The sequence below is a fragment of the Oncorhynchus mykiss genome, chromosome 20, assembly GCF_057628025.1.
Source record: "Oncorhynchus mykiss isolate SJ-2025 chromosome 20, ASM5762802v1, whole genome shotgun sequence".
NCBI classification, from domain to species: Eukaryota; Metazoa; Chordata; class Actinopteri; order Salmoniformes; family Salmonidae; genus Oncorhynchus; species Oncorhynchus mykiss.
The window spans coordinates 11,974,947-12,002,595 of record NC_143041.1 but is presented as its reverse complement, the minus strand read 5'-3'; the positions used below and the strand labels follow the sequence as shown (position 1 = coordinate 12,002,595).

General features: G+C 44.2%; 1 protein-coding gene and 1 long non-coding RNA gene across 3 annotated transcripts in view; one reads left to right on the top strand and one right to left on the bottom strand.

The window, feature by feature from the left end:
• LOC149974394 (uncharacterized) lies at positions 1-20,855 on the bottom strand. 2 transcript variants are annotated; one of them, XR_016489319.1, is made up of 2 exons: positions 20,326-20,855; positions 1-1,956 (listed from the first exon to the last, which is right to left on the bottom strand). It is a non-coding gene; the product is annotated as an uncharacterized LOC149974394 (long non-coding RNA). The 2 variants fall into 2 exon arrangements; XR_016489320.1 differs by lacking the exon at positions 20,326-20,855 and adding an exon at positions 8,250-8,503.
• Positions 20,216-27,649, top strand: part of gsg1l2b (gsg1 like 2b) — an 11,690-nt gene continuing 4,256 nt past the window's right edge. Inside the window, exons 1-3 of the mRNA XM_036955683.2 lie at positions 20,216-20,585; positions 21,851-21,898; positions 25,463-25,615. Of these exons, the coding sequence (XP_036811578.1) occupies positions 20,282-20,585; positions 21,851-21,898; positions 25,463-25,615 (505 nt within the window). The 5' untranslated portion in view covers positions 20,216-20,281. The remainder of the gene's footprint in view (positions 20,586-21,850; positions 21,899-25,462; positions 25,616-27,649) is intronic.

Here is a 27,649-nt window from a genome sequence, read left to right as displayed (position 1 = left end):
ACATTTCTGGGATCTTTTATTTCAACTCATAAAACATGGGACCAAATACAGACTGGTTTCTTATCGGATCACCCTGGAGTGGATGCTGAGGGGAGAACATCTAGGTCGAGGCCAACGACAGGTACTCCCAGCCTCTGTGGTGGCAGCAATTACATCCAACTACCCTGACCCCAACAGCAGCTACATTGGATTCCAGGAAGTTGAGCAGGCTCATAGTCTTATACGAATAACATTTTCAAGAAACACATTTTGTAGTTAAAAAAGTTAAATAATTGTATGTTATTATTTTAAACAACAATTACACAGTTACTATGCCATTCACAGTCACTCAGCATTAGTTAGACCAGGTTTTTACAAACATGTTCCCGGAGAGCAACCAACCGTCTTGTAGGTTTATACTCCAACAGCTGAGCTTGATTAGGGTCGGATTAAAAACCTATAGGACCGTGGGGTTATGTAAAACACAGGGAAGATCCCAATTGCATACTCTTCATGTCCTTTCTCTTTCTCAAAACACATTGGATGAGAAGCTGACTCATTACTCCATGTGCGGGCTCACGCCTGGGAGGCAGCACGGTTCCAAAACTTCACCCGGGGTAAAACATACCTTCCCGGGTGCCCGGGCCAGATTCATTGAATCCCCTCATTGAATAGAACGGGTGTTCCCATTCAAGACAATGATGGTATAATTGGTGGACTGCCGGCCATTGCAAGAGTACCCATAAGAGCAAAGTTGGAAGTAAAAGGGTAAAGTAAAATCAGGAAGTGTACCCATCAATCTGTGCTGTGATTTGTTGAATCAACCCAACTGACATGACAAAAAAAAAATACATTCCATTGCATGAGTCACATCAGGTAGCATCATTTGAACGAACATTCTACATTACCATGGAAATTATTGCATCACACACAACAAGCGGTACCGATGAGCCAAGTCTGGAACCAACAGGACCCTGAACGGCTTCAACCCCCAAGCCAGAAGACTGCTAACTAGTTAACAAAATAGCTACCCAGACTATTTGCATTGCTCTTTTTGCACCAACTTGTGACCCATCACATACGCTGCTATTACTGTTTATTTTCTGTCACTTTATTCTTAGTTATATGTACATATCTACCTCATTTACTTCATACCTAGTGGTTAGAGCGTTGGACTAGCAGCCGAAAGGTTGCAAGTTCAAATCCCCGAGCTGACAAGGTACAAATCTGTCGTTCTGCCCCTGAACAGGCAGTTAACCCACTGTTCCCAGGCCGTCATTGAAAATAAGAATTTGTTCTTAACTGACTTGCCTAGTTAAATAAAGGTACAAAAAACATCAACTCAGTACTGGTACCCCGTGTATATAGCATTACTTATTGTGTATTGATTATTACTTGTATTAAAACGTGTTATTACTTTTCTAATACTTCTCTATTTTCTCACTCTGCATTGTTGGGACGGGCCCGTAAGTAAGCATTTCACTGTAGGTCTCCACCTGTTGATTACAATGCAAGTGACAAATACAATTGTATTTGATGACACCACCAGGCAGCCAATGCAAGAGGACCAATGAGCTGACCAGTCAAATTGCCAGGGTTAGCAGTTCTAAGCCTGTTCTGTGGAGGATGGTGCTGTTCCAGGTGGTCTATATAGGAGTCACACTGCACAAAGCTACCAATGATTGCATAACATGTTATTGATGGCATTCCACAACATCAGACTGCCATCAATAGGCTACCTAAAGTTAGTTGCAAAGTTAGGCTGAAAAGTTCCTCCTTGGTTGGTTTTTCAACTGGGGCAATGGTGGGAAGGTAGGTCTGGTGTGTCAACTTTGAAGTCTGGGTCTTTGTTTATCTTCCCGCCGCTTGACAGCCTGCTGGATCAATCGGGATCTAAAGTTGAATGTCTCCTCTTCACACTCTTCTGTACCCAGTCCTTTGCCTGTTTGGAATGCTCCACACGGCTTCTCGGATCTCCTGAAAGATGTGTAACAGAATAACAAAACAAAAATGTGTCCTAATTAGTCTTTCCTTGCATCCTCCTGAAAATGTATGAGTGGAGGACAATTGGTTCCCCTCTTTGAAAAGGATACAAAGCTAGAAGATGTGAGAAATTGAACAAAGATTAAATCCAAGACAGTATGGTTCATTGTCCTATCCTCATGTGTTTTCCACCACCCCTCTCCTTCTTCCATTCCATCCCAGGCAGGTAGAAACAGAAAGAGTGATTAGTGATGTTAACTGGTTTAAAACAGTCAGTCATGTCAATGAGCTGAGCTGATATTCCAAATGTTTTAATTTAAATCATGGTTGGGCAAGTTTATTGTCATAACAACTCATGCACAAGCTAGGGCCAGAGCCATATATTTATCTATATACAGTGCATTTTAGAAAGTATTCAGAGCCCTTGACTTTTTCTCATTTTGTTATGTTACAGCCTTATTTTAAAATTGATTAAATAAAACACACAATACCCCATAATGACAAAGTGAAAAATAAATTGCACATACATAAAACCTAAAAAAACATATTTACGTAAGTATTCAGACCCTTTACTATGAGACTCGAAATTGAGCTCCTGTGCATCCGGTTTCCATTGATCATCCTTGAGATATTTCTACAACTTGACTGGAGTCCACCTGTGGTAAATTCAATTGATTGGACATGATTTGGAAAGGCACACACCTGTCTATATAAGGTCCCACAGTTGGCAGTGCATGTCAGAGCAAAAACCAAGCCATGAGGTCGAAGGAATTGTCTGTCGAGCTCCGAGACAGGATTGTATCGAGGCACAGATCTGGGGAAGGGTACGAAACATTTTCTGCAGCATTGAAGGTCCCCCAAAACACAGTTGCCTCCATCATTCTTAAATAGAATAAGTTTGAAACCACCAAGACATCCTAGAGCTGGCCGCCCGGACAGACTGAGCAATCGGGGGAGAAGTGCCTTGGTCAGGGAGGTGACCAAGAACTCGATGGTCACTCTGACACAGCTCCAGAGATCCTCTGAGGGAGAACCTTCCAGAAGGACAACCATCTCTGCAGCCCTACACCAATCAGGCCTTTATGGTAGAGTGGCCAGACGGAAGCGTCACATCTGGAGGAAACCAGGCACCATCCCTATGGTGAAGCATGGAGGTGGCAGCACCATGCTGTGGGGATGTTTTTCAGCGGCAGGGACTGGGAGACAATTCAGGATCGAGGGAAAGATGAAAAAAAACCAGAGAGATACTTGATGAAAACCAGCTCCAGAGTGCTCAGGACCTCAGACTGGGATGAAGGTTCACCTTCCAAACAGGACAACAACCGAAAGAACACATCCAAGAAAATGCAGGAGTGGCTACGGGACCAGTCTCTGAATGTCCTTCAGTGGCTCAGCCAGAACGATCGGGTTCTGGCTGAGCCACTCAAGGACATTCAGAGACTGGTCCTTAGCCACTCCTGCATTATCTTGGATGTGTTCTTTCGGTCGTTGTTCTGTGGAGAGACCTGAAAATAGATGTTCAGCGACACTCAACATCCAACCTGACAGAGCTTGAGAGGATCTGCAGAGAAGAATGGGAGAAACTCCCCAAATACTATGAAATAACATGGAATCATGCAGTAACTAAAACAGTGTTAAACAAATCAAAATATATTTTAGATTTTAGATTCTTCAAAGTAGCCACTCTTTGCCTTGATGACAGCTTTGCACTCTTGGCATTCTCTAAACCAGCTTCATGAGGAATGCTTTTCCAACGGTCTTGAAGGAGTTCCCACATATGCTGAGCACTTGTTGGCTGCTTTTCCTTCACTCTGCGATCCAACTCATTCCAAACCATCACTATTGGGTTGAGGTCGGGTGATTGTGGAGGCCAGGTCATCTGATGCAGCACTCCATCACCCTCCATCTTAGTCAAATAGCCTTTGGAGGTGTGTTTTGGGTCATTGTCCTGTTGAAAAACAAATGATAAGCGCAAACAAGATGGGATGGCGTATCGCTGCATAATGCTGTGTTAGCCATGCTGGTTAAGCATGCCTTCAATTCTAAATAAGTCACAGACAGTGTCACCAGCAAAGCACCCCCAAACCATCATACCTCCTCCTCCATGCTTCACGGGGGAACCACACATGCAGAGACCATCCGTTCACCTACTCTGCGTCTCACAAAGACACGGCGGTTGGAACCAAAAATCTCAAATTTGGACTCATCAAACCAAAGGACAGATTTCCACCAGTCTAATGTCCATTGCTTGTGTTTCTTGACCCAAGCAAGTCTCTTCTTATTATTGGTGTCATTTTTGTAGTGGTTTCTTTGCAGCAATTCGGCCATGAAGGCCTGATTCACACCTCTGAACAGTTGATGTTGAGATGTGTCTGTTACTTGTGAAGCATTTATTTGGGCTGCAATCTGAGGTGCAGTTAACTCTAATGAACGTATCCTCTGCAGCAGAGGTAACTCTGGGTCTTCATTTCCTGTGACGGTCCTCATGAGAGCCAGTTTCCTCATATAGCTTGATGGTTTTTGCGACTGCCCTTTTAAGAAACTTTCAAAGTTCTTGAATTTTTTCAGATTGATGTCTTAAATTGATGTCTTAAATACTTATTTTCCACCATAATTCGCAAATAAATTCATTAAAAATCCTACAATGTGATTTTCTGGATTTTGTTTCCTCATTTTGTCTGTCATAGTTGAAGTGTACCTATGATGAATATTACAGGCCTCTCATCTTTTTAAGTGGGAGAACTTGCACAATTGGTGGTTGACTAAATACTTTTTTGCCCCACTGTATGTATGTATGTATGTATGTATGTATTATAACGTTATGGTTTCAAACAATTGAGTATGTTTTCAAGATGCATATCCTACTGCCCACAGCTCATTGCAAAGTGGCATGTGATGTGCTGATGAAGCCTGCCTTCTGTTGTCATTTGAGATGCTGCAGCAGTAGCAGCTCTCATGGTGTCTGACCGATTTTCTGCTCAAAGGCTCTGTATGTATACACTGTGTGGGTGTGATACACAATGAATATACTGTAGCCTACACACACACACGAGTCAATTTCATTCCAGTAAATTAACCTATAGACCGATAAGCATGACCAGTCAAATATATTTATATCGACTGGTATTACGGTCAATGAATAAGCTAAAAAGCATTGTTTAGCAATGGTTCTGCAATTTTCTTCTTCTCCTGGACAATTGGCAGGTGCCAATTTGATTTATCAGCTTTTCTATATTTTTATAAGCCTAAAGTTAATGGAAAACCCGGGTACAGAGTGACCTTGGATGGGGTTTCTCTTTAGACAGACAGTGATTCAAACAGCCATCCAGCTCTATCCATGCCATTGCTGCTTTTTGAGAATGCCAGTCAAACAGAGCCGAGCGATGTGCTCTCTGTGTGTTCGGGTCAGATACAGGGCTGTTACGGTGACCATATTAACGCCACACCGGAGGTCACGAGTCATGACTGCAGTCAAATTCCACGTACCATTTAGTCACGGTAATCAGGGTGCCGGAGGGTGCCAAGCTCTGATAATGCTGATGGTCATTAGTAGCCTACCAAACTCCCTCTAATTACTCTGACAATAGTGCAAATGTAATCGAAAATATAAACACTTCATGAGAGCCCATGAGCTGATGTTGCGCATCCTTTCTATAGACTATGCATTTGCGTGACAAAACTGAGTGATGGCCTCTATTAACAAGAGGAGGATCCCATCAACTTTCTATTGGTTAGGCCTACTGTCACACCCTGATCTGTTTCACCGGTCCTTGTGACTGTCTCCACCCTCCTCCAGGTGTCGCCCATCTTCCTCATTACCCCCTGTGTATTTATACCGGCGTTCTCGGTTTGTCTGTTGCCAGTTTGTCTTGTCTACTAGCATTTTTCTCAGCTCCTGCTTTTCCCCAGTCTCTTTTTCTCACCCTCCTGGTTTTGACGCTTGCCTGTCTGGACTCTGAGCCCACCTGCCTGACCACTCTGCCTGCCCCGGCCTGTCGTCCTGTACCTTTGCCCCTACTCTAGATTACCGACCTCTGCCTGACCTGACCCTGCCTGCCGTCCTGTACCTTTGCCCCTACTCTAGATTACCGACCTCTGCCTGACCTGACCCTGCCTGCCGTCCTGTACCTTTTCCCCACCACTCTGGATTACCGACCCTGCCTGCCTTGACCTGTCGTTTGCCTGCCCCTGTTGCTGTAATCAACATTGTTATTTCAACACAGTTTGCATTTGGGTCTTACCTGAAACATTATACCTCCTATATTTATTTCTCAACTTTCCTAATATTAAGCACATTGCTTCTCTTAAAAAACAGTATAGCCTACCTGGCTGGCATGAAAATGAATCAAGAAAAGTGTCCTCCATTTGAATTTAACTGCATAGATGACATGTATTTTTTCCACTGCTCATTTCCAAACAGGTGCATGATAATTGTCCATTCAAATCAAATTTCACACATATATTATTTAGTATATGTAAAGACAGAATTAAATCAAGAATAGTGTGATGTGTAATGATATCAGCCTATCACTTGTAAATGATATCATTTGTAAATGATGCCCAGCTTAAGGCAAACAGCACAGAGCAGGGCTCATGCCTTTCATGCAACTTTCATCATTAGTCACATCATGCAGCCTTAGAATGTATTCAAAATCAAATCATATAGCCCAACATTTGATCACAACATAGTTACATAAATAACTCTAAATTAAACATGTGGGAGTACCTGTTTATTTGTTAACTGCTTAACACAGAAGAACCGCATGTGCACACTCCCTCAAATCATCTGGAGAAAATATACTTTCTATTTTATTCAGCTATGTTCAATTGTATTCTTCATACTATAAAATAATATAAGATAATGCCATGGCATTCTAAGCAAATCTTGTCTGCTACAGTGCCTTGCGAAAGTATTCGGCCCCCTTGAACTTTGCGACCTTTTGCCACATTTCAGGCTTCGAACTTAAAGATATAAAACTGTATTTTTTTGTGAAGAATCAACAACAAGTGGGACACAATCATGAAGTGGAACGACATTTATTGGATATTTCAAACTTTTTTAACAAATCAAAAACTGAAAAATTGGGCGTGCAAAATTATTCAGCCCCTTTACTTTCAGTGCAGCAAACTCTCTCCAGAAGTTCAGTGAGGGTCTCTGAATGATCCAATGTTGACCTAAATGACTAATGATGATAAATACAATCCACCTGTGTGTAATCAAGTCTCCGTTTGAAGCCTGAAATGTGGCAAAAGGTCGCAAAGTTCAAGGGGGCTGAATACTTTCGCAAGGCACTGTAAATTAACTAGTGTATCCCACAGCCATATGGCATAGCCAGATCAGGGTCTAACATAAGGACAATTCAGAGAATTCTGTTCTTTTGAAATAGACTACATTTTTCTTCATATCATGTTTTTGTAGACCTGTCTAAAATAAATAATGGATTTATTGTGATAGTGTGGGCTAGATTACATGGATTTATTAGACTTGTATATGTTGTGTATGTTCCAAAGGTCTGCATCAGTGGCTTGTAGGCTATGCGTAAAAGCCAGGAGATGTTAAATGTGTATGTTAATTAACCAGTCCCTCCAGGATTTCACGCCATTTTTTTGTGATTTCTGCGACAAAAATGCTTGATTTTGCGGTAGCTTTTCTGAAATTCTGCGATACACTTTGCAATGTTATTTTCACGTTAATTTCATATAAAGCAATAAAAAGTCATCTGTGCTCAGTTTAAGGACGATTTTAAGCAGAATACATAATACAAAAACAATTAGAAACATCTAAAGTGCATCTTCCTGAACAAACAGCTCTGTCATAATCCACTCACACATTTCTCTCCATCAGGCTTGGGGCTTGCTATCAACACGAGATGCAACTTCCATTCCCACTCACACTCTCTCTAAAAAAACAAATATATTCAAAGCTGATCAATCGCTTTCCATTTGAGGATCAATAATTATTTTGAAAAAGTTGTCTTCAAAATACTTGATTGTAATTTTTTTCTGAAAGGGTCGTAAGGGAGATTTAAAAAAAAATTAAAACTTAAAAATAGTGTATTGTGGTTGATATGTACTTTTAAAACAGTATTACCATCTTTAAAAATCCAGAAAGATTGTGCTTTCGTGAGCCGTATTAAGTTTTATAGAGTTTGAAACGGCAAAGCTGACAAATTGCACTCAGTGCTTTGAGCAGCGTTCTCCATAGACAGACTTGGGAGAGCAGAGTGCCGACCACCCTACTAAAGCCAAGGTTAGCGGAGTAAAAGTTTGAATAAAACGCCCCTCACCTTGATTCTTTCAGAGCTTGCCACAGTCTTCGCTGCTACCACTTCAGTCATGGTGATCTGCCGCTGCTGTGGGAACTGTTCTGACATTCTCATATGCTTTGCTGATTCGAAGTGACTGTTGTCGACTTTCTCTTGTTTCCACATTTTTTAAAATTGTTTCGCACATTATTTTAGTTGGCAAATGAGATGTATTTATATTCATTGTACTGCCTGTCAGCTATCAACAATCACCCATCATCTTCGCACGTGAAAACGCTGACAGGCCAGGGGGGAAAAAACTTTGTTGACGTGTGGTTGGATTGGGCCATTTTCCACGGTAACCGTGCAGTAATTGGTCAAAATTAGAAACCCGCATTCGATTGGACTCTTTTATGCGCTAAAAGTGCGGGGATTGATCAACATTGTGAGCTCTTGCATAATATGAACTGATTGGTTGATTTTGCATTGAATTATGCGATCACAGAATCGCAGAATCCTGGAGGAGCTGATTAACGGTCAATTACCGTGACACCGGCAGCTATTTTCTTGACAATCACTGGCTGACAAAAATTAATGACCGCCACAGCCCTAGGACTCATGACCAAATTATTGGCACAATTGATAAAGATGAGCAAAAAAGACTATATCAAATAAATAATAAAATACTGAGCAACGAAAAAAATTGGGAACTTAAATAATTTTATATTAATACAATGGCTCAGAGAAAATATTTTGTTTGAGAAGAAAAACATTATCTCAAAAAGATGGGAGTCAAAACTACTGTCACCCCCCTTTGTACCCTCCCCTTGCAAGGATAATGGCACTGAGCCTTTATCTAAAATGTTTTATGAGATTGGAGAACACATTGGGAGGGATCTTAGAACATTCCTCCACACAAAATCTTTCCAGATCCTCAAAATCCTTGGTCTGAGCTTATGGACTGCTCTTTCCAATTTATACCATAGGTTTTCAATGGGCTTCATGTCCGGGGACTGAGATGGCCATTGCAAAATGTTGATTTTGAGGTCAATTAACCATTTCTTTGTCGATTTTAGATGTGTGCTTGGGATTATTGTCGTGGAAGAGTCAAGTAGGTTTTTGGCTAAAATGTCATGGTACTGGGTATAGTTCATGATGCCATTGACCTTAATTAACAAGAGCCCAGGAACAATGGAAGCAAAATAGCCCCATAACATCAAAGGTGTGGGGTTCTTTTCTACATATGCATCCTTCTTTCAACGCCAAACCCAACACTGGTGGCCAAAGAGCTTTATTTTCATGTCATCTTACCATAGCACTGATTCCAATCCAAGTGTCAATGCTGTTTAGCAAACTCCAGGGGTTAACATTTGTTGGATGACATGAAAATAGAGCTCTTTGGCCACGCACCCCATTGAATTGAAGAGGGCAGTTCATAAGAGAGATGCAGACGAAGGATATCAAGGATCTGGAAACATTCTGCATGAAGGACTGGTCTTAAATCCCTCCAAATGTGTTCTCCAATCTCATAAAACATTTTAGAAATAGGCTCATGTAATCGACGTGAAATGGCTAGCTAGCTAGTTAGCAGGGTGTGCGCTAATAGCGTTTCAATCAGTGACGTCACTCAATCTGAGAAGTAGTTGTCCCCCTTGTTCTGCAAGGGCCGCGGCTTTTGTGGAGCGATAGATAATTATGCTTTGTGGGGGTCAGTTGTTGTGTGCAGAGGGTCCCTGGTTCGAGCCCAGGTTGGGGCGAGGAGAGGGACGGAAGCTATACTGTTACACTCAGTGCCGTTATCCTCGCAAGGGGAGGGTGCGGAGTATTGAACATCGGGGTGCCAATCATTTTGAGAAGATGACTTGTTAAACAAAATCTCTTTCTCTGAGCAATTGTATTCGTATACATTTTTGGAGCACACAATATAGCTCAGTGCTTGTATTATTTATTTAATAACGTTTTTTTTGCTCATCTTTAGCAAGGGTGCCAATAATTTGGGTTGCAACTGGAGATCAAACTGAAGACAGAACCTGAAGACAGTCACAGGTTTCTTTATCTACATAGCCCAACCACAGACTCAGGTTCACATATTTAATAGTTTCTACTTAGCCGTACATACTCTACGACTCCAATGGAGTGTTTTGACCCACATGCCCGAGTTTTGACCCACATGCCCCATCTAATCACCTGTCCTCTGTATTTATTGAAGTATCGAATGGAATATTAGTAGCTTTTTAAAATCTCAAATTTGCAGACATTCCTCAATCGCTTACATTGTTTTTTCTGTCCAGCGCCTGAACAAGTTGGATGTTGGATGTAGAGGTCGACCGATTATGATTTTTTTGACGCCGATACCGATTATTGGAGGACCCAAAAAAGCCGATATCGATTAAATCAACCAATTTTTATTTATTTATTTGTAATAATGACAAATACAACAATACTGAATTAACACTTATTTTAACTTAATATAATACATCAATAAAAACCTATTTAGCCTCAAATAAATAATGAAACATGTTCAATTTGATTAAAATCATGCAAAAACAAAGTGTTGGAGAAGTAAAAGTGCAATATGTGCCATGTAAAAAAGCTAACGTTTGAGTTCCTTGCTCAGAACATGAGAACATCTGAAAATTGGTGGTTCCTTTTAACGTGAGACTTCAATATTCCAAGGTAAGAGGTTTTAGGTTGTAGCTAATATAGTATTTATAGGACTATTTCTCTCTATAGCATTTGTATTTCATATACCTTTGACTATTGGATGTTCTTATAGGCACTATTGTATTGCCAGTGTAACAGTATAGCTTCCTTCCCTCTCCTCGCCCCTACCTGGGCTCAAACCAGAAACACATCGACAACAGCCACACTCGAAGCAGCGTTACCCATGCAGAGCAAGGGGAACAACTACTCCAAGTCTCAGAGCGAGTGACGTTTGAAACGCTATTAGCGCGCTAACTAGCTAAGCCCTTTCACATCAGTTACACCAGCCATTAGGCTGATAAGCTTGAAGTCATAAACAGAGCTGTGCTTGCGAAGAGCTGCTGGCAAAACGCACGAAAGTGCTGTTTCATTGAATGCTTACGAGCCTGCTGCTGCCTACCATTGCTCAGGCAGACTGCTCTATCAAATCATAGACTTAATTATAACATAACACACAGAAATACAAGCCTTTGGTCATTAATATGGTCGAATCCAGAAACTATCATTTCGAAAACAAAACGTTTATTATTTCAGTGAAATACGGAACCGTTCGGTATTTTATCTAACGGGTGGCATCCCTAAGTCTAAATATTCTTGTTACATTGCACAACCTTCAATGTTATGTCATAATTACGTAAAATTCTGGCAAATTAGTTCGCAATGAGCCAGGCTGCCCAAACTGTTGCATATACCCTGACTCTGCATGCATTCACCTGGTTAATATTGCCTGCTAACCTGGATTTATTTTGGCTAAATATGCAGGTTTAAAAATATATACTTCTGTGTATTGATTTTAAGAAAGGCATTGGTGTTTATGGTTAGGTACATTCGTCCAACGATTGTGCTTTTTTTGAAAATGTGCTTTTGTTAAATCATCCCCCAGCATTGCATCGATTATATACAACACAGGACAAGCTAGATAAACTAGTAATATCATCAACCATGTGTAGTTATAACTAGTGATTATGATTGATTGATTGTTTTTTATAAGATAAGTTTAATGCTAGCTAGCAACTTACCTTGGCTTACTGCATTTGCGTAACAGGCAGTCTCCTCGTGGAGTGCAACGAGGGGCAGGTGGTTATAGCGTTGGACCAGTTAACTGTAAGGTTGCAAGATTGGTTCCCCCGAGCTGACAAGGTGAAAATCTGTCGTTCTGCCCCTGAACAAGACAGTTAACCCACCGTTCCTAGGCCGTCATTGAAAATAAGAATGTGTTCTTAACTGACTTGCCTAGTTAAATAAAGGTAAAAAAATACAGATATATTTATTTATTTTTTAAATCGGCAAAATCGGCACCCAAAAATACCGATTTCCGATTGTTATGAAAACTTGAAACCGGACCTAATTAAACGGCCATTCCTATTAATCAGTCGACCTCTAGTTGGATGTGGGTATAGTATTTTTCCTTTCTCATTGATTATGCCTGCTGTGCTGTAGGAGGTTAACTAACTAACTGACTCACTGGATTCAACCTGGCTGTGAGGCTCCTGGGGAAATAAGCATCAAAGATGTGTCAGATCCATAGACTGACTGACTGGAGCCTAATTATCTCAAAACACCTGTAGAGATGAAGAGGAACTGGTAGGCTCCACATACACGCCCGGCGGGAGGATTCTGTTATTTGTGGCAGTGAGTGTGTAGGTCACAGACCAGAGGTTACAAATGAGCGGAGAGAGAGAGTGAAGGAAAGATGGAGAGAGAAAGAGCGGGGGAGAGAGGCCAAATGGACACATTACTGTCATTATTTGAGGTAATGAATCTGGTTTTGATGTGAGTGAGCGTGTATGAGTGTGAGTGTGTGGAACCCCCCTGGTTTCTGCAAAACATCAAGTGGGACACAAGGTTTGGGTTGACTCTCCTAGATTTATGCCCATTGGTTGAAAGAAATTAAAGTGATTATTGCACTAGTTAATCAGCAAGCATGGTGGAATTTTCCTTAGAGATGTAGTCTATCACAGTGCCATCCGTTTTGTCCCCAAAGCCCCATATACTACCCACCACTGCGACCTATACGCTCTCATTGGCTGGCCCTCACTTCATACTCGTCGCCAAACCCACTGGCTACAGGTTATCTACAAGTCTCTGCTAGGTAAAGCCCCGCCCTATCTCAGCTCACTGGTCACCATAGCAGCACCCACTCTTAGCACACGCTCCAGCAGGTACAGTGCCTTGCGAAAGTATTCGGCCCCCTTGAACTTTGCGACCTTTTGCCACATTTCAGGCTTCAAACATAAAGATATAAAACTGTATTTTTTTGTGAAGAATCAACAACAAGTGGGACACAATCATGAAGTGGAACAACATTTATTGGATATTTCAAACTTTTTAAACAAATCAAAAACTGAAAAATTGGGCGTGCAAAATTATTCAGCCCCCTTAAGTTAATACTTTGTAGCGCCACCTTTTGCTGCGATTACAGCTGTAAGTCGCTTGGGTTATGTCTCTATCAGTTTTGCACATCGAGAGACTGACATTTTTTCCCATTCCTCCTTGCAAAACAGCTCGAGCTCAGTGAGGTTGGATGGAGAGCATTTGAACAGCAGTTTTCAGTTCTTTCCACAGATTCTCGATTGGATTCAGGTCTGGACTTTGACTTGGCCATTCTAACACCTGGATATTGTTACGGTGCGTGAATGAGGACCCAAAAGCGAATCAACTTAAACAGAGCTTCTTTAATTACCAAACATAGGTAGGCTCAGATGGACCGGCAGATTCCGACAGGACAGGACAAGGTTACAGCAAACATGACGGCAGTCTGGTTCAGGCATGAATGACACAAACAAACAAGAATCCGACAAGGACAGGAGCAGAAACAGAGAGAGATATAGGGACCTAATCAGAGGGAAAAAGGGAACAGGTGGGGAACGGGGTGAATGGGTAGTTAGAGGAGACAAGGGACAGCTGGGGGAAAGCGGGGGAGAAAAGGTAACCTAACACGACCAGCAGAGGGAGACAGGGTGAAGGGAAAGGACAGAGACAAGACAACATGACAGTACATGACAGTACCCCCCCACTCACCGAGCGCCTCCTGGCGCACTCGAGGAGGAAACCTGGCGGCAACGGAGGAAATCATCAATCAGCGCACGGTCCAGCACGTCCCGAGAGGGAACCCAACTCCTCTCCTCAGGACCGTACCCCTCCCAGTCAACTAGGTACTGATGACCACGGCCCCGAGGACGCATGTCCAAGATTTTACGGACCCTGTAGATAGGTGCGCCCTCGACAAGGATGGGGGGGGGGGGGGGGAGACGAGCGGGGGCGCGAAGAACGGGCTTAACACAGGAGACATGGAAGACCGGGTGGACGCGACGAAGATATCGCGGAAGAAGAAGTCGCACTGCGACAGGATTAATGACCTGAGAGATACGGAATGGACCAATGAACCGCGGGGTCAACTTGCGAGAAGCCGTCTTAAGGGGAAGGTTCTGAGTGGAGAGCCAAACTCTCTGACCGCGACAATATCTAGGGCTCTTCGTTCTACGCTTATTAGCAGCTCTCACAGTCTGCGCCCTATAACGGCAAAGTGCAGACCTGACCCTCTTCCAGGTGCGCTCGCAACGTTGGACAAAAGCCTGAGCGGAGGGGACGCTGGACTCGGCGAACTGAGATGAGAACAACGGAGGCTGGTACCCGAGGCTACTCTGAAAAGGAGATAGCCCGGTCGCAGACGAAGGAAGCGAGTTGTGGGCGTATTCTGCCCAGGGGAGCTGTTCTGACCAAGACGTAGGGTTGCGAAAAGAAAGACTGCGTAAGATGCGACCAATAGTCTGATTGGCCCGTTCTGCTTGACCGTTAGACTGGGGGTGAAAGCCGGAAGAGAGACTGACGGAAGCCCCAATCAAACGGCAAAACTCCCTCCAAAATTGAGACGTGAATTGCGGACCTCTGTCCGAAACGACGTCTGACGGAAGGCCATGAATTCTGAAAACATTCTCGATGATGATTTGTGCCGTCTCTTTAGCAGAAGGAAGCTTAGCAAGGGGAATGAAATGAGCCGCCTTAGAGAACCTATCGACAACCGTAAGAATAACAGTCTTCCCCGCTGACGAAGGCAGTCCGGTGACAAAATCTAAGGCGATGTGAGACCACGGTCGAGAGGGAATAGGAAGCGGCCTGAGACGGCCGGCAGGAGGAGAGTTACCGGACTTAGTCTGCGCGCAGACCGAACAAGCAGCCACGAAACGACGCGTGTCATGCTCCCGGGTGGGCCACCAGAAACGCTGGCGAATGGAAGCAAGCGTACCCCGAACGCCAGGGTGGCCGGCTAACTTGGCAGAGTGAGCCCACTGAAGAACGGCCAGACGAGTAGGAACGGGAACGAAAAGAAGGTTCCTAGGACAAGCGCGCGGCGACGGAGTTTGAGTGAGTGCTTGCTTTACCTGCCTCTCAATTCCCCAGACAGTCAACCCGACAACACGCCCCTCAGGGAGAATCCCCTCGGGGTCAGTGGAGGCTACTGAAGAACTGAAGAGACGAGACAAAGCATCAGGCTTGGTGTTCTTAGAGCCCGGACGATAAGAAATCACGAACTCGAAACGAGCGAAAAACAGCGCCCAACGCGCCTGACGCGCATTAAGTCGTTTGGCAGAACGGATGTACTCAAGGTTCCTATGGTCAGTCCAAACGACAAAAGGAACGGTCGCCCCCTCCAACCACTGTCGCCATTCGCCTAGGGCTAACCGGATGGCGAGCAGTTCGCGGTTACCCACATCATAGTTACGTTCCGACGGCGACAGGCGATGAGAAAAATACGCGCATGGGTGGACCTTGTCGTCAGAGAGGGAGCGCTGAGAAAGGATGGCTCCCACTCCCACCTCTGACGCGTCAACCTCGACAACGAACTGTCTAGAGACGTCAGGTGTAACAAGGATAGGAGCGGATGTAAAATGATTCTTGAGGAGATCAAAAGCTCCCTGGGCGGAAACGGACCACTTAAAGCACGTCTTGACAGAAGTAAGGGCTGTGAGAGGAGCTGCCACCTGACCGAAATTACGGATGAAACGACGATAGAAGTTCGCGAAGCCGAGAAAGCGCTGCAGCTCGACGCGTGACTTAGGGACGGGCCAATCAATGACAGCTTGGACCTTAGCGGGATCCATCTTAATGCCTTCAGCGGAAATAACAGAACCGAGAAATGTGACGGAGGAGGCATGAAAAGTGCACTTCTCAGCCTTCACAAAAAGACAATTCTCTAAAAGGCGCTGGAGGACACGTCGAACGTGCTGAACATGAATCTGGAGTGACGGTGAAAAAATCAGGATATCGTCAAGGTAAACGAAAACAAAGATGTTCAGCATGTCTCTCAGGACATCATTGACTAATGCCTGAAAGACAGCTGGAGCGTTAGCGAGGCCGAAAGGAAGAACCCGGTATTCAAAGTGCCCTAACGGAGTGTTAAACGCCGTCTTCCACTCGTCCCCCTCCCTGATGCGCACGAGATGGTAAGCGTTACGAAGGTCCAACTTAGTGAAAAACCTGGCTCCCTGCAGGATCTCGAAGGCTGAAGACATAAGAGGAAGCGGATAACGATTCTTCACTGTTATGTCATTCAGCCCTCGATAATCTATGCAGGGGCGCAGAGACCCGTCCTTCTTCTTGACAAAAAAAAACCCCGCTCCGGCGGGAGAGGAGGAGGGGACTATGGTACCGGCGTCAAGAGCTACAGACAAATAATCTTCGAGAGCCTTACGTTCGGGAGCCGACAGAGAGTATAGTCTACCCCGGGGGGGGGTGGTTCCCGGAAGGAGATCAATACTACAATCATACGACCGGTGTGGAGGAAGAGAGGTGGCCCTGGACCGACTGAACACCGTGCGCAGATCGTGATATTCCTCCGGCACCCCTGTCAAATCACCAGGCTCCTCCTGTGAAGAAGAGACAGAGGAAACAGGAGGGATAGCAGACATTAAACATTTCACATGACAAGAGACGTTCCAGGAGAGGATAGAATTACTAGACCAATTAATGGAAGGATTATGACAAACTAGCCAGGGATGGCCCAAAACAACAGGTGTAAAAGGTGAACGAAAAATTAAAAAAGAAATGGTTTCACTATGATTACCAGAAACAGTGAGGGTTAAAGGTAGCGTCTCACGCTGAATCCTGGGGAGAGGACTACCATCCAGGGCGAACAAGGCCGTGGGCTCCTTTAACTGTCTGAGAGGAATGTCATGTTCCCGAGCCCAGGTCTCGTCCATAAAACAGCCCTCCGCCCCAGAGTCTATTAAGGCACTGCAGGAAGCTGACGAACCGGTCCAGCGTAGATGGACCGACAAGGTAGTGCAGGATCTTGAAGGAGAGACAGGAGTAGTAGCGCTCACCAGTAGCCCTCCGCTTACTGACGAGCTCTGGCCTTTTACTGGACATGAAGTGACAAAATGACCAGCGGAACCGCAATAGAGACAGAGGCGGTTGGTGATTCTCCGTTCCCTCTCCTTAGTCGAGATGCGGATACCTCCCAGCTGCATGGGCTCAGCACCCGAGCCGGCAGAGGAAGATGGTAGTGATGCGGAGAGGGAGGCGACGGAGAGCGCGAGCTCCTTTCCACGAGCTCGGTGACGAAGATCAACCCGTCGCTCAATGCGAATAGCGAGTTCAATCAAGGAATCCACGCTGGAAGGAACCTCCCGGGAGAGAATCTCATCCTTTACCTCTGCGCGGAAACCCTCCAGAAGACGAGCGAGCAAGGCCGGCTCGTTCCAGCCACTGGAGACAGCAAGAGTGCGAAACTCAATAGAGTAGTCTGTTATGGATCGATTGCCTTGACATAGGGAAGACAGGGCCCTGGAAGCCTCCTCCCCAAAAACAGATCGATCAAAAACCCGTATCATCTCCTCCTTAAAGTCTTGATACTGGTTAGTACACTCAGCCCTTGCCTCCCAGATTGCCGTGCCCCACTCACGAGCCCGTCCAATAAGGAGAGATATGACGTAGGCGACACGAGCAGTGCTCCTGGAGTAAGTGTTGGGCTGGAGAGAAAACACAATATCACACTGGGTGAGGAACGAGCGGCATTCAGTGGGCTCCCCAGAGTAACACGGCGGGTTATTGATTCTGGGCTCCGGAGATTCGAAAGCCCTGGAAGTGGCCGGTGGATCGAGGCGGAGATGGTGAACCTGTTCTGTGAGGTTGGAGACTTGGGTGGCCAGGGTCTCAACGGCATGTCGAGCAGCAGACAATTCCTGCTCGTGTCTGCCTAGCATCGCTCCCTGGATCTCGACGGCTGAGTGGAGAGGATCCGAAGTCGCTGGGTCCATTCTTGGTCGGATTCTTCTGTTACGGTGCGTGAATGAGGACCCAAAAGCGAATCAACTTAAACAGAGCTTCTTTAATTACCAAACATAGGTAGGCTCAGATGGACCGGCAGATTCCGACAGGACAGGACAAGGTTACAGCAAACATGACGGCAGTCTGGTTCAGGCATGAATGACACAAACAAACAAGAATCCGACAAGGACAGGAGCAGAAACAGAGAGAGATATAGGGACCTAATCAGAGGGAAAAAGGGAACAGGTGGGGAACGGGGTGAATGGGTAGTTAGAGGAGACAAGGGACAGCTGGGGGAAAGCGGGGGAGAAAAGGTAACCTAACACGACCAGCAGAGGGAGACAGGGTGAAGGGAAAGGACAGAGACAAGACAACATGACAGTACATGACAGATATGTTTATTTTTGAACCATTCCATTGTAGATTTTGCTTTATGTGTTGGATCATTGTCTTGTTGGAAGACAAATCTCCGTCCCAGTCTCAGGTCTTTTGCAGACTCCATCAGGTTTTCTTCCAGAATGGTCCTGTATTTGGCTCCATCCTTCTTCCCATCAATTTTAACACATCTTCCCTGTCCCTGCTGAAGAAAAGCAGGCCCAAACCATGATGCTGCCACCACCATGTTTGACAGTGGGGATGGTGTGTTCAGCTGTGTTGCTTTTACGCCAAACATAACGTTTTGCATTGTTGCCAAAAAGTTCAATTTTGGTTTCATCTGACCAGAGCACCTTCTTCCACATGTTTGGTGTGTCTCCCAGGTGGCTTGTGGCAAACTTTAAACAACACTTTTTATGGAAATCTTTAAGAAATGGCTTTCTTCTTGCCACTCTTCCATAAAGGCCAGATTTGTGCAATATACGACTGATTGTTGTCCTATGGACAGAGTCTCCCACCTCAGCTGTAGATCTCTGCAGTTCATCCAGAGTGATCATGGGCCTCTTGGCTGCATCTCTGATCAGTCTTCTCCTTGTATGAGCTGAAAGTTTAGAGGGACGGCCAGGTCTTGGTAGATTTGCAGTGGTCTGATACTCCTTCCATTTCAATATTATCGCTTGCACAGTGCTCCTTGGGATGTTTAAAGCTTGGGAAATCTTTTTGTATCCAAATCCGGCTTTAAACTTCTTCACAACAGTATCTCGGACCTGCCTGGTGTGTTCCTTGTTCTTCATGATGCTCTCTGCGCTTTTAACGGACCTCTGAGACTATCACAGTGCAGGTGCATTTATACGGAGACTTGATTACACACAGGTGGATTGTATTTGTCATCATTAGTCATTTAGGTCAACATTGGATCATTCAGAGATCCTCACTGAACTTCTGGAGAGTTTGCTGCACTGAAAGTAAAGGGGCTGAATAATTTTGCACGCCCAATTTTTCAGTTTTTGATTTGTTAAAAAAGTTTGAAATATCCAATAAATGTCGTTCCACTTCATGATTGTGTCCCACTTGTTGTTGATTCTTCACAATCAACAACAAGTGTTTGTTGTATGTGTCGAACTGCTATGCTTTATCTTGGCCAGGTCGCAGTTGCAAATGAGAACTTGAGAACTGAAAATGAGAACTTGTTCTCAACTAGCTTACCTGGCTAAATAAGGGTGAAATAAAAAATAAAAAAATTAAAAATGTGTTCGTTCACTAGATGAATAAAAAGTGAAGAGCCAGTTAGACCAGCCTTCCTAATCGAACTTTGTAAACTACATTACACTCATTGAATGTCCGTGCGTGTGTGTGTGTGTGTGTGTGTGTGTGTGTGTGTGCGTGTGTGTGTGTGTGTGTGTGGTTGACTGCACAGACGGACTCAACTAGGATACAGACGGACAGGTAGGAGGAGCTGGCAACCTTCCCCCTTCAACAGAGGGGGAGAGACAGGGAGAGATACACTAGAAAGGAGGGGGAGGATGGGTAGCTACAACGTGAGAGTATCAGACTCTCAAAAGAGCATATCTGAGGATTGGCTCCACATGCAGAAGTATCGCGCAGCTGTAATTGCCCACTGATATATTATCGGTAAACCGGATAACTGGAGGAGGATCTGAGGAGAAGTCGCCAAATATTGTATTGAACGTTGGAGTTAGGTGCGTCTCCCATTCCCGTTTGCCATTATGGGAGGGATGGATCGGCAGCGGAGGGTATCCCTGGCTCTTACCTTGAACTTCCTCGCGCTGATTCTAGCCGTGTCTGCGTTGACTACCAGCTACTGGTGCGAGGGGACACGGAAAGTTGCAAAACCTTTCTGTACTGGACCGGTCACCACGAAACAGTCGTTCTGTATCAGGTTCAACAGCTCGAACATCAACGACAGCAGACTGGTCCAGTACATCTGGGAGTCCGGCGAGGACAAGTACATTATGAGGAAGTTCCACACCGGGATCTGGTTTTCGTGCGAGGAGAACGTCAATATGACAGGTAAGAAAGAGATGGTGCTTTCACTTCAACTGGAAACTCGGGGGGGGAAAAACAAGGTCAAATCATAACGTCAGTGATCTTCACTTCCGGACGGAGTTTCCAACTTGGAATTCCGAGTTGGATGACCGGTCAAAATGTTTTTTTTTCCAGTTGGATCTATTTTTTCCCCCAAGTTTCCAGTTGTCTTGAACCAGGTAAGAGAAGCTAAGAGAATATCACTTTTTCGCACGCCGCGATGTGACCCATGTATAGATAGACATGAAGGAAATAGCCTAGTTTTTAAATGGAAGGTTATAATTGGGTTCTCAGAATCATGGACTATGCAAATGTGTAGGCTATGCCTATGTATTTGTTATTGTCTTTTAAGATAAATCAAATGTCCATGGTTGTCATGTGAGCTGTATTAGGTAATATGTTTTTCATTTGACTGTTTACTTTAAAGTTGAAATCTGAAATTCAAAAAATAATGTTTTGTTAAATAGCAGAGGGATGGGGTTGGGGAAATTTAACCACTCTCAAATTCATAGACCAAGGGCTGACCATCCATGAAATCAACAACATGTTTCGAGGATGTTTGTTTACATTTAAATTACAAACGGAGTAAATCAAATCGGTTTATAATTTGGGTTCTGATGGGGTACGACAGTTGAACTAAACTCATGAGCCATGTTTAAATTATATTTTTTTCAAGAATCAATGGGTAGGCCTGTATTTTTTAAAAATGAAACAATCGCAGCTTGGTTAATTGATGTCCGATACAGTGACATAGTTGCGTGCATTGCATGTGAATGGTTTTTGTAGCTATTGATAGAATCACAGTGTCCATCTCTGAAATTAACCGTTCCTTCAAAAATATTGGATAGCCTAAGTGAAAAATTACCTTCAACGAGAGCAAGAATGTCAAGCGTGAGAAATCACATCGACAGTTGTAACATATACATATTTTAGAACGGATAGATGATTTTTACCGTCTCGTAAATATGCCATAAAATAGTCTGCACGACAGTGTGAGAATAGGACGGAAATTCAATATGTTTGGTGTCAATCTTGTGTCACTGGGGTGGCCAACACTCATCTCGAAGAGCTGCTGGGTCTGCTACGAATGCAGGCCTTTTCACACCTGAAAAATGTCCTGCAGAGTAGTAGAATTAGGTGTGTTTCAACAGGGATGGTGCAAAAGACTGCAGGGGTTTAGCCACCTTCGAAATATGATGACTGAGTGTTTGACTGTATTGTTTTTGATTGTGTGGGATATTCTATTTCAGGTGAAATCTGCAGAAGTTTCATTTATGTCACACCCTCACATGAAAGAGGTAGGTTTTGTGTAGTAACATGTTATTACATTGTAATTGATGTGTTATTAACACAATTTGCTATGCGTCTGTGAATGGCTAAATTGGTGTTGTATTTTGATCGAGATTCACGTCATCTCTTTTATAACAGGAATTGCAAGTGCAGCTCAAAAGGTGAAAATTGAACCCAGTCACTTAATAATCATGGAGTAGGTTCACACGCAGGGCTCAACTGAGATGTAGGTTATCCTTAAGGCTTATTTGGATATGTCAATTGAAAAGTGCAAACCTAACAGCATTTAAGAAGAGTAGAAACACTGCGTTGTCCTGGGGAGCTACTGGGATTGCAGTCTTTTGTTCCTGCCCAGCGTTAACACACCTGAGAAGCAGTTGATCAGTATTATCTGGTGTGCTATCCATGCTGTGGTCACTCATTCAAATTCAGCAGAGTTTGGACTTCTATAGGTCTTCAAAGAGGATGAGAGAATGGATAGAAAGAGAGAGGATGAATAGATAGCATCTCACTCTGCCAAACAGACATCCATCTTTCATTCTTTTCACCTCCTCCGTGTTGGCACACTAATTCACTACACACAAACACACACAAACATACAACCTGTCTGTGCCACACGAAAGACTGTTGAATAGCTTCCTAACAGGACAAGACAAGACACACGCACTGTCTGGAATTAAATCTTCCTGTGACACTGACAGAATGAAAGAATGACAATGACAGACACCCGCAACTGATTGTGGTTTAGTTGTAACTTCACCTATTCTATTCACCTGTTCAGTCTGAGAGATGTGATTAAACATGTCCAATTGTGAACTCAATTGAGTCAAATGTCACTGCCTCTGTGCCCAAAATGGGCATTATTATGACTTACTTCCATAGGGCCCTTGTTGGTTTCACGATTTGATTTCATCCAATAAGTCCATACCTTTCTGTGGGCTTTTGTGATGGAGGATATGTTGGTTAGGGAATTGCAGTTATTGAAATAGCTAAAGGGATACTCTCAGCTAGACAAACCAAAAAAACGAAACGTGAAAGAGACACATATGTGAGACTCATTTGCATAAATCACAGACTACCTTCAATCTTTTTAATATGCATCTTGATCCTGCCGTGAAATTTAAATGAACACCTTTGATTAATTATTGAAATCCCATGACGACCCCAGGAAAAGTAGCTGCTGCTTTTGCAGTGGCTGATGGGGATCCTAATAAATACCAATACCATTGAAGAATTTGGTCGGAACAAGTAAAAATGATTGCCCTTTCACTGAGAGAAGAATAGATTAAATTATTAACTGAGTTCTAGGCCTACTTTTAACTGAAAAATTGTAACTGTGGTTGGCAGCACTTAACATTCTACAGGTCTTATAGCAATGTAGCTAACAGTGTTATAATCTATGTAATTACACTGTAATTGGTTAGTAATAACCTGGATTTATTTTATTATTTATTATAAGTTGCCCCTTATTACTATATGACTACACAGTAATATAACTGTAGTAACAACATAGTAACAGCATAGTAGTTACATAGGTATTGCTCAAATCAATCAAATCCAATTTTATTTGTCACATGCTTCATTAACAAAATGCTAAGTTACGGTACCTTTTCACTTACGGATCTTTTTCCAACAATGCAGAGATAAAGATAAGACATTTTGATGACCTATTTAGCAGTCTTGTATAGCAGTCTCATGGCTTGAGGGAAGCTGTTCAGGGTCCTGTTTGTTCCATACTTGGTGCACTGTTACCGCTTGCCGTGAAGTAGCAGAGAGAACAGTCTAAGGCTTGGGTGGCTGGAATCTTTGACAATTTTTTGGGCCTTTCTCTGACACTGCCTGGTAAGAAGGTCCTGGATGGCAGGGAGCTCTGCCCAAGTGATGTACTGGGCCGTACTCAACACCCTCTGTAGCGCTTTGCGGTTGGGTGCCTTGCAGTTGCCGTACCAAGTGGGCCCATTCCAAATCTTTTCAGCCTTCTGGGGTGGAAGAGGCGCTGTCGTGCCCTCTTCACAACTGTGTGAGTGTGTGTGGACCATGTTAATTCCTTAGTGATGTGGACAACGAGTGACTTGAAGCTCTAGATCCGCTCCACTACAGCCCCACCGATGTGGATGTGTCCATTGAAAAGTGCAAACCTAACAGCATTTATGAAGAGTAGAAACACTGCGTTGTCCTGGTGATCCTACTGGGATTGTAGGCTTCTGTTCCTTTGTTCATTTGTTTCCTGTAGTCCACGATCAGCTCCTTTGTCTTGCTGACATTGAGGGAGAGGTTGTTGACCTGGCACCACACTGCCAGGGCTATGAACTTCTCCCTATATGTTGCCTCATTGTCGTCGTTGATCAGTCCTACCACTGTTGTGTCGTCAACTAAATAATGGTGTTGGAGTTATGCATGGCCATGCAGTCGTGGGGGAACAGGGAGTACAGGAGGGGACTAAACAAACACCCCTGAGCGGCACCCGTGTTGGTGGTCAGCGTGGCGTATGTGTTTTTGCCATACTACCACCTAGGCAGCCCGTCAGGAAGTCCAGGATCCAGTTGCAGAGGGAGGTGTTCAGTCCCAGGGTCTTGAGCTTGGAGGGGACTATGGTGTTGAATGCTGAGCTGTAGTCAATGAACAGCATTCTTACATAGGTATTCCTTAAGTCCAGGTGGGTGATGGCAGTGTAGCGTGCAATAGAGATTGTGTCATCTTTGCATTTGTTGGGGCAGTATGCAAATTGGAGTAAGTCCAGGGTGTCTGGGATGATGGCGTTGATTGGCGTTCTTGGGCAGGGTGGTCTGCTTGAAACAAGTTGGTATTACAGACCAGGCCAGGGATAGCTTTAAATTGTCAGTGAATGCTCTGGTCAGCGCATGCTCTGAGTATGCGTCCTGGTATTCTGTCTGGCCCCGCAGCCTTACAAATGTTAACCTGTTTAAAGATCTTACTCACATCGGCTATGAAGAGCGAGATCACACAGTCGTCCAGAACAGCTGGTGCTCTCATGCATGGTTCAGTGTTGCTTGCCTCGAAGCAAGCATAGAAGGCATTTAGCTCGTCTGGTAGGCTTGTATCGCTGGGCATAGTAATACCTATGTAACTACCGTTTGTAACTATGTTGTTACTACTGTGTAGTTACATAGTAATATGGGCAACTTAATGTCAAGTTTTACCCTGGTTATATCAAGGACCATTCACCCACCATCCGTAGCCCATATCAAGGATCATTCACCCACCATCCATAGGCCAGGCAGTGTGTGTGTGTGTGTGTGTGTGTGTGTGTGTGTGTGTGTGTGTGTGTGTGTGTGTGTGTGTGTGTGTGTGTGTGTGTGTGTGTGTGAGTGTGTGTGTGAGCGTGAGTGTGTGAGTGAGCGAGCATGGTGTGTGGCGTGTGTGTCTGTCTTAGACAGATGCATCTTCTCTGTGACAGTGAAGGTTAATGATATGGGTGAAGGGGTCACTTGTCCGACTCCCTCACCTAACCCCCCCACCCTCTTGCAATCCCCCTCTCCCCCACTCCCAACCCCTCCCTTCTCTCTCTCTCTCTCTCTCTCTCTCTCTCCCCCTCCCCCCCCTCCCTGTAGGAGTGCTGTGGCTGTGTATCGTGTCAGAATGTCTGTATATTCTCCTCCTGGCCACCGGAGGCATCCTCATGTCCATAGAGGCGTGTCACTTAGGAAACGTCATCGACGGCCTCAAACTCAACGCCTTCGCTGCCATATTCACTGTCCTGTCAGGTAACAACACACTTGACATGCCTTGTTTTTGTTTGAACGTGTGCACGTGCTTCTTGCTATTGAGTCGGTCCCTTTTCTCCTCTCCCCACTGTTTTCGGTTAGGGTTAGAACAATGGTTTGTTTGTTAGTTTGCGTCTCAACCTTTTGTTCCTGACTGGGACAATAGAAACCCTGCAGATCAACACGGTCTTCACACTGACAGCTTTAGGCAGCTAAAACAGCTCACTGCTATCTATGGGGCTGCAGACTGGGCTACTCTTCCTATGAGGCTGTTTCCACCCAAGGAGCATTTGTCTTTTTCAGACAGCTGGTCTAGTTTTGTCTGGATTAGTATTGATCTGGTCCTAGTGGATGGATGTTGGTTATTAGAGGAGCACTTGCCTTCTGCAGACACAAGACTTCAGTGTTCTGTTGGATAAGTGATGGTCTAGAGTAGACTCTGGAACCATGGCGCTGGTTTGCCTGCTCCTGGTCTATGCTCAAACACTCGTCAATCCAGGAGTAGGCTTAATCTGGATCCGGGAAACCAGACGATAATGTCTGAGTCGATGTTAGCTATCCTATCTGTCATCCAAACCTCAGTCTTGCATCCAGGTCATTTGCGATCGTTTGGTTTGCAGAAAAGGACCAAGAGTGAATAATGAAATGGCAGGAAAGTCTTTATTTTATGTCTCCCTTTAATGGCCACCTCAAATCAACCACGGATTTAAGATACATTTCAAAACACAATTAAATTGTTTGCAAAAAAAAACAGTCTCGTCACAGGGGAGTTATCCTGTCCTGCTTACAAACAACAAATGTAATCAATAAAAGGGTTTACTGTTGTTCCTGTTTTTAATGTGTTAATATAGTTTATAGAGGGGCTTACACAGTTTACCTAGCTCAGCATCTTGTTGTAATGATTTCCAGAAGAATGCTAGAGGCCAGACAAACCATTATTACACTTTTTTATAATGGGGGTATATGGAGAAGGAAAGGGGGATACCTAGTCAGTTGTACAATTGAATGCATCTTCCACATTTAGTCCAACCCCTCTGAATCAGAGAGGTGCGGGGGGCTGCCTTAATCGACATCATCGCCTCCCGGGGAACAGTGGGTTAACTGCCTTGCTCAACAGATTTTTACCTTGTCAGCTCAGGGATTCGATCCAGCAACCTTTCGGTTATTGACCTAATGCTCCTACAGGCTAGACTGGGAGAGAGGGAGTATGGAGGAAGAGAGGGGGGGGGGTGAAAGGAGATAGAGAGAGTGGGGTATGTAGGGGGAGGGAGAGTGCGGAGAGAGAGAAAGAGAGAGGTATTGTCTTAGCACAAACAGCCCAAATGGGTGATTAACTTTATACTTTACCATTACCAAGAAGAGAACAACTACTCCAAATGTTCAGCTTGGTTCACCCACCACTCTGGGAAATATGCCTAGCTTAGTTTTAGTGAGGAAATATAAAGTTGTGTACTAGTAGAGGTGCTGCCTGAAGGAAGTTCTGATTGTGATTGACGGAAGACACATTGAGTACGTTTAAATGCACACTAATAATCAGATATTAAACGGATTTCTGCCAGTAGACCTAGTATGCAATAGTCATGTAAATACTTCCCAGCTAGCACATTTGGTTCCTTGGAAGTTGTGAGAACATATGTTTTTTATTTCACATGGGTTGTGCAAAAAAAGGCATACGTTTCCTGACCGGTTTTAAACGATCTGAGAACAAAAGCGAAAATGTTAATATGACTGTTAAAAACAATGCTAGCTTATTTTGGGTAAACTTTTTTTAATCATGCTAACACATTTATTTTTTTACGGTGACACAGCGTCAGTGAGATTCAAACCTATGATCTTCTGTTCTCTAACCATGGAATTAATACACCAGACACAGAGACAGTGACCGAGAGAGAGACCTCAGGACGCACATTCCCTGGAAACCCATGGAGGGACAGTGGGTAATCCCAGGGAGAAGGATCACTCCAGCCCTGTGCCGCGGATAGTAAAAGCTTTAGGCTATATTCTCCATGCCATTGGGGTTGACTGAGTGGGTGG